The following is a 7,827-nucleotide window of genomic DNA, read 5'->3' on the forward strand; positions in this document are numbered from 1 at the left end:
AGCAGTAAAGGCTGCGTTAACATGTGAGACGATAAAGAACCGCTTGCAGCCTCAGTACTTCAGAAGGCAGTAGGACATGGAGCTGAGTGGCCAATAAGAGAAACAAAATCACAAGCCTGTAATGTTCAAAAGGAAGAGCAAAATGCAGTGTTTGGAGAAGCTACAAAGGAGCAGAGGTATCCTTTCATGCAAAGTATTAAAAAAAGAAGACTTTTCAGTGGGGAGAGAGCACTTTTGTAATTTCAACATGAGATTTCTTAGGATGCTAAGGCTTTTTTTTTATAAAATCTATTAATGTAACTCACACTTTTCATTTATTACTTGTAGTATTAGAAATGTTTCTTTGCTCATATCTTACCAGAAAAGAAACTAAATTAAGGAGGATCAGGCTGGAATAACTAAATAGGCAGATGCATTTTAAGCACATTGAAGTAATTTTTGTGCAGTGCATTGCTGCCCTCCTTTGACAAAAACCAACAGTTAAATGTAGCCTTAGAAAATACTCAAATTGGGGCTGCCGAGGTCATCACATTAACTTCTAGTGACAGAAGAAGAATCGGATACTAATTGGAAGATAACACAGTATACGCAGTTTCAGAGAAAAAAACATTGTTAACCAATGACCTTATTGTTTTCTTTGCACTGATGGTGACGGGGAATGACAGTAAGGGGTTGCTAACTCTGAACTCTATGAATTGTGAGCAACGACGAAACAATACTGGGAATAATAAATCACTTCCTAGCACACAGTAACGATCAAGGAGTCATCCTCTGCCCTGTAGTGTATTTGGCAATCCCTCCTGTATCGTCTCTCAAGGGACTAAAGTCAGCTTTACAAAGAGACGTGCAGGAATCCTGTCAGCCTGCACTTGGTTCCTGTTTTTAATTTGATAAATTAGATAATCCAAAATGGTTAGGCTCTTTCCCTTCACCTATAAAACGGAGAATTCTCCTTTGCGCTGTCCACTAATCTTCATTTTCCTCCTTGTTTTGTTTTGTCTTTGTTTCTTCAGGGGGAAAACTGGCTATCGTGGATGTTTGAAAAATTGGTGATTGTCATGGTTTGTTATTTTATCTTATCTATAATCAACTCCATGGCCCAAAGCTATGCCAAACGACTGCAACAGAAGATGTACTCTGAAGAAAAAACCAAATGAGCTTGGAAAAAAACCTCGGAATGGGCTTTAGCAGACATGAAAAATGACATGTCTTTCCATATGTTTAAAAATCAGCATTATTCCAAACTGGGGAAAACTTTTTAACATCAGTTTTCAGCTATAACATTTTGATTTTCTTTTGAAAGTAATTTGGCTGTTAGAGCAGACGTTTCATTGACAAACTTATAAATGTTAAGGTAAGGTATAAATGCTTTACTTGTCTGAGTTGTATTATATGGGATGGGCAGTGTGATGTTAAACTGGTGTTTAACACAGCTGTTGTCCATCCAAATTACTTCTAAAACTGATGATTTAATACTTAGCTGTATTCCAATTCCTGATTTAACTTTCAGACTGGCCTAAGGGTAACTTTTTATTTTTTGAAGGGTGGCTGTTTTGCTTTTTCCATAACTTTCAAGACCATCAAAATGTATACAAATGAATACAGATTGGATAGAACCTCTTGCATGTCCGTCATGGTAACACTATTCCATCTGAACTCTCCAATGTGCCATTGCATTGCACGTGCTCTCAGTTGGAAAAGCCACCCTCTTAAACTTCGTAATGATGTTAGCGGAGATTATTGATGTCAAAATGCTGAAGCTGACATTTTTTATTCTGTATATTTAGAATGAAGTCAAGATAAAACTTTATAAAGTCATCTTTGATCATTCCAGAATTTCTTGTGTCAGTCTTTTTAAGCTGTTTCTTCTCCTCTCCACCTTTGTATACTCAGTTTCTTTATTAAGCCTTAATCCTATGAATTGCATGCTTTACTCATCCTTCCTGCACAAATGGTGCTGAAGCCCTTTGTTCCTCCCCCCCCCCTTTCCTTCTTAAGAACTTCTTGCTTAGCAGAAGGAAGTAGAAAGCATGTAACTTGGCCCCTTGCAGTACGGCTCAGTGGTTAAAAAAGGCAAGTTAAATAGCAAGCTATATTTGTTAACATAAATTCTTAGATGTTTGTCACTGATCACAGCACCATGAGTGATGCAGGAAAAGAAAGGGGGGAAGGAGAGTAAAGTTTTTAACTGAAAACAGATTTGATGTAAAACCCAACAATATTTAAGAACGGCTTTAGAGAGCCTTAAACTTATGCTTTAAAATTCAAGTATTTTTAAAACATTGTTATGAATCAATGCATGTTCTAGTTTTAATGTACACGAACATAACAAATATTAAAAAGAAGCTTCTTCCCTCTTTAGTAAGTAAATAACCATTCCACTGCTACTGTGTATGTAACAATTCTCTAATAATTTTTGAACTAGTGCTTTTGATTTTTATCCTACGGGGAAGTAACAAGAATTAATTTGATTTTTGATTAGTGTTATCAAAAGGTGGCATATGAGCACAAAGTAGGCTAGATCTTGCTCTTGCTTAGATTAGATTTATCCCTGCATTAGGTTAGGGCAGATCTCAAGCAAGGTGTGAGAATATGTACTGTGTTCAATCCCGCCTGAATGTCCTCTTGTGTTGCCAACCGTCGTGACATCTTCATGGCTGTACCATCCTGTCGGATAGCTTATCAGACTGATGTTGACTGTTGGATCTCATGGCAACAACAGTCGGTAGGCTGTCTGACATTTTGGTATCTTTCATCTGACCGTTTGCTCATCCATCTCCAACTGTTTTCATTGAACATCAACAGCATATAAATGTGTTTGAGTTTAGATGGAAATGAGTTCAGAAGTCACACAGTGCAGCAGCCTGCATCTTTTAAAATTTCATCCCAGGCATGTGTGAGGTTTGTAATGTTTATTTTGTATGCTTCATATACAACTTTAAACTGACAATGTTACGGAATGAATGGGGAGAGTTTTCATGCGGACTTCTCTCAATGGAGCTGCTAGTGATTAGATTAAATATCTAAAACTCTTGAGTGCTGAGAGGTAGTACAAGATACTTAAAAGCACAAAGGCCATTTATTTGCCATGCGTATTTTAAAAAGATGCACAGTATTTCTTAATTCTTGGTCCTAGTAGCTTTTTCTCCTTTTGGCCTAAGCATGGTCTTTTAAAATAATGTAGCAAGGAAGTCATTCTGAGATGCACATTCAAAAAATCCTGGCTGTTTCTGGTACTTCACTTTTTTAGTCTACTAAAACTTGAATTTTGCACTTTCTGATAAATCACATATCAGCAGTTTGTACCTGCTTGTTTTTCTTCAGGATACTTTGGATTAGTGAAACAGCTGTTTGCTACTTCCCCATTTTTAATGGCAGTTTTTTTCCCCCCCTCAAATCTGCCATTCATCTTAGGGACCCTGGTATTTACTTTACCCAACTCTGGTAGTGTCTTAAGGCCTTTCCTGACAATAGATGAAACTTGTGCCACATTGAGGTCTCTGTATGCTGTCAGAGTGAAATGAGGGGACTGTGTAAAAATAATAATAAACCCTCTTGCTAGAGCTTGTTCCAATAAAATACAACTTTCTAAATGCTTTAGTGTTATCCTTACAATTGTCTCCTTGCCTACTGAAGAACTGCTAGGTAAATTGAAAGCTTTCCCTGACTTGTATTTAAATATATGTTTACACGCACATAGCAAGAAATATATATGTTGATTATACTGCAAGTTGTATGTGTCCATTCTGATAAGCTATGCTGTTATTTTGAAGCTTTCTAAAATTATTTAAAGAAGGGACTGGTCATTCTACTTGCTTCTACCTGAACAGCCACTGGTAAAAGGTAATAATAAATAGAAATGAAGGTTCTGCAAACCTAATGAGATTTGCAAATGAATAGTTTTATGTTTGCTTAAATAAACCAACAAACAACTGTTTCCCGGTGTTTATTTCAGCTGGATTATTTCCATTTCTGTATATTGAGCTTGTTAAATGGTGAAATCTGTTGTCCCAAACACTCTACAATGAGTGTGAACCTAGAGGATACATCTGCAATTGCATTTTGTAGCTCCAAAGGAAGATCCAAAGCCTTTAGCATTTCATCTGAAAACCTGTGTTTTGTTGCCTTAAAATCTGAAGTTTCCTTTTCTTTGTATATATTTCAAGTTACACATTGGAAGCAGTCAATCATCTAGTTGAAACTGGGTTAGTGAAAACTCCAAAATGAACTCTGTTACAAGAGCAACAATCTTAGCATGTATCACAATATCTTACCTGATTTTTCTTGCAGTTTAGACACAGAATAAAGTAGCTTGCTTTTTTTTTTTCTTGGAATTTCTGAAAATCATGTGGAAGTAAATAGCAACCCTCGTAAAAACAACTAATCTTTAGTTAAACAGATAATCAAAGATGACTTTGAGGTCCTATAGAATTATTAGTCTCCTAATCATTTGTGGAACATGGCTAAATCGCTGCTTTCGTATATGCACCATAAATAGGAAATAAAGCAGAAAGTTGGCCATATTGTCAACTTAAGAATTTAAACAAGTACATCAGAACTGAGGTCAGATGGGATTGTAGCTGATTCTTTCATTCTCCGCTTGCTTACTGCTTGACCTGTGAACTGTGCCTTATCAGCAAGGTACTTGGAAGGCCGGGTGAGATGGAAGCAGGCTGGTGCGCCCCTCTCCCTGACAGCCATGGTCTCCATGATCAGGGCGAGGAGAATTCTATTGATTTAAGCAAAGCTAGAAAGGTTGGGTTTGTTTGTGCTAGGCCAGACCACTAGGCAGACACAGGCAATGTCAGATTAAATTTTCCAGTTCCACCCTTCCCTGAAATGCATCAAAACTGGCAGGAGCCCTCCTGCTCCCCGTCTCTGGTTGTAGTTTCTTACCTGCAGTCCCAATGTCACGCTGTTGTTAAAGCAGCTCCCTCTGAAATTAGGCAGCTGCCTGTTCATGCTAACAGATACTTGTCACTAATACTTGAAGATGGCTTAGTGCTGTTCCAGAATGTCCTTCCCTGCTGTGCTTTTGGGTTTCATTATTTATTTGGTAAAGTCAGCCTCCATCTCTCTGCAGGCAGCGCTAATTGCAACCATAAATACTGTGGCTATTTCCCTGATTATCAAGCACAAATATAAATATTAGTGCTCAAAATTGATTGCAGGTGTAATAATAAGTGGTGACTGGGTGTATTTCCTGGAGGCACAAGTAAAACTAATTGCAGTTTTCTTTGAAGCACATGGTTAAAAAATACTTTGTAATCAGCAACTAAAGGTTGAATGTAATCATATATAAGATAACTGAAATAGCTCTTCTGGGATTTAAAATCTGTTTTTCCGTAAATTGGGTCGAGGGGCACCCTAAACTGTAAGTACTTTGCCTAGCCTTCTCAGGAATGCAGTAGTAAGTGGAGTGTGAGAGTAGGAGAGCAAGAGCCAGGGTTTCCTGCTGGGCTCGCTCTGACCCCTGGCTGAGAACAGCCTAGTCCAGGTGAGGGTTTAATTGCTGGATTGCTGTAACCTCTTCAGGAAACAGTTAGTGCAGCAATCACTTCCCCTGTGAAACACCCTGCTAATGCATTTAGAGCCAGATTGAGGGTAAATATTTGCATATGCTCTTGCAAACTCATTTTTAAAGAGATTATGCAGAAAAACTCTTCGAGCCTGCTGTGACTTCCTTAATTTAAGTATCTAACTGAGGGCATGAAATGCTAGCAGCCTAGCATTTCTTTTATCCATTTCACTTGCTTATCGATGCATCCACTTAGCCTTCATAAAAGGCAGCAAAACTATTTTATTGGTGGCATGAATGGAAGAGACTGCAACAACCTGGGTCAGTTGTCAAAAGAGTGACAGGAGCCCAAATCCAGAAACGCTGTCACCAAATGTCCAAACGACATCTGGCTGCATTGCCCATCAGGTAAAAGCAGACAGGAGGAGCCCAGCAGTCTGCAACAGGCTTCTTGGCGTGTGCCAAGAATTCAGCAAAATGCTACGTCGGTCAAAAAGGTTGAGTGTTGCTCTGCATTGAATTCAAACTGAAGAGGCTGTTGAGCTGTGAAGTTATTCAGTTTATTTGCTGCTAGTGATGTTAACTGAACTTAAATGTGCAAATGTGAAGCTGTTAAGCGGGCCAAGCTTTGTTTTAGTTTGCCTTTAACATTTCCCCTTTATTCTGTTGGAGGTTTATTATTATTATTATTCATTTATGGAATGACTACAAGAGCTTTAAATCAAAGGTCATCTTTCTTTAAACCTCATTTGGCAAGCTGTTCAGATACGGGTAGCTTAACATGCTGCATCTTCCGTGTTTCAAGGGAGTTTCTCCACAGGTTAATTGTTCTTCTGGTTTCCCAAGAAGTATAAATGAGTTGCCCAGGCAGTTGGTAATAAGGAAACTAGCTGCTATTTCCTGATGAAAGGTGAGAGATAGGATTTGTTCCCTGCTCTGATAACTGCCCTACGAACCGCACCCTTCTGATGGCCTCAGAAACTGTTTTTCTGTCCATGTGAAATGTGCAAGTTGGTGTCTTTTCCCTGTTGAATGCTGCGCTATTCCTTCGTGAGAAGCCCTGTAGGGGAAGGGCTGTGTTTAGCGTAGCTGATTTAAGGTGTAATTCACGGTTTATTTTATACTGATGTGACGGAGAAGGCTGCACAGGTCTGATTCTGCCTTCCCACAAGAAAGAGTTTGCGTTTCTTTTTTTCCTTTTGGCCTTGCTATAGTGTGCCACTCAGGTGGGATACTCCATGCAGCAAAAACCAGCTATCTCAAAGATACCTCACATCTAGGCAGATTCTGTGAACCAGCAGTTGTCAGAATGAGTATTGCTGGAGTGTTCATTGGCTTGATTTTGCACATGATTATGACCGTAATTATGATCGCTGACACCAGTCTGTAGGTAGTCACCTGTTAATTTACTCGGATACCAGCTGATCTGCGTGAAATTTCTAAAGTCTAAAGCCTTTGCATTGGAAGGTGGCACTGATCTGGTGGCAGATGTCAGCCAGAGCTCTAAGCTACTTGGGCACCAATGGCCTGCTTGTCTGGGGAAGTTAAAATCTGCCTCGAACCATTCAATTAGGTGTACTTCATATGAGAAATTCTTTGACAGATTAGATGCATCTCTCAAAACTTGTTCTATCTTCATGCAATGACTCTGTGGTACCTTCATTTTCCTTCACATGTTCTCAGGAAGAAAACAGGCAATTCTCTTACAGAAGCTGCTGCTAACGAAACCACATAAACACCTCATCCAAGGGTCATACTTACCTGCAGAAACCAATGAGTTATAAAGGACTGTTATCTTTCATGAGACTGCATGTTTCACAGGCTCTTTCAACATGCTGAAAAGGCTTGTTAGGGTGTTTGCAGCGCTCAGTGTTTCTGTTCTGTCTCTGAAAGAAACTGGATTTGCATAAAGGGAAAATAGACTGTTAGCTTTACAAACACCTACGGATCCAGTCACTTTCACAAAATGTCTCTGGCTAGATTAGAAACCATGCTTCCTTCAGTGCCTCTCATTTGCTGCAGCTGTTTGCTTGAGAGCTGTAATATTATTTTCATAAAAGCAGATTTCATTTCTCTAATTTCTTGATATTTATGTCTCACTTCAGTCCCGCTGATCTCTTGTGACATACAGTTGCCATCTATGTTGCATTAGGAGACTCAAGGTGGGAAGTAGGTGGAAGAGAAAACTTTAAGGTGCCCAAAACCAGTATTTAGCTAAGCCCGAAGTAGTGGATGCCAAAAGGAATGCTAAGCATTTCTTCTAGATTTGTGCTGACGCATTTGGTGATTTTGATTCTGCTGCCTCCCTT

General features: G+C 39.1%; 1 protein-coding gene across 5 annotated transcripts in view; it reads left to right on the forward strand.

Annotated features, from left to right (window-relative positions):
- The window catches only part of VMP1 (vacuole membrane protein 1), a 69,639-nt gene extending 67,803 nt beyond the window's left edge, over positions 1-1,836 (forward strand). For all 5 annotated transcript variants that reach the window (XM_067309454.1, XM_067309456.1, XM_067309459.1 and 2 more), the window contains one exon: positions 1,014-1,836. In XM_067309454.1, coding sequence (XP_067165555.1) covers positions 1,014-1,157 — 144 coding nt within the window. In that variant the 3' untranslated portion in view covers positions 1,158-1,836. The remainder of the gene's footprint in view (positions 1-1,013) is intronic.
- The last annotated feature ends 5,991 nt before the right edge of the window (positions 1,837-7,827 follow it).

Source organism: Apteryx mantelli, chromosome 22 (genome assembly GCF_036417845.1).
Source record: "Apteryx mantelli isolate bAptMan1 chromosome 22, bAptMan1.hap1, whole genome shotgun sequence".
NCBI lineage: Eukaryota > Metazoa > Chordata > Aves > Apterygiformes > Apterygidae > Apteryx > Apteryx mantelli.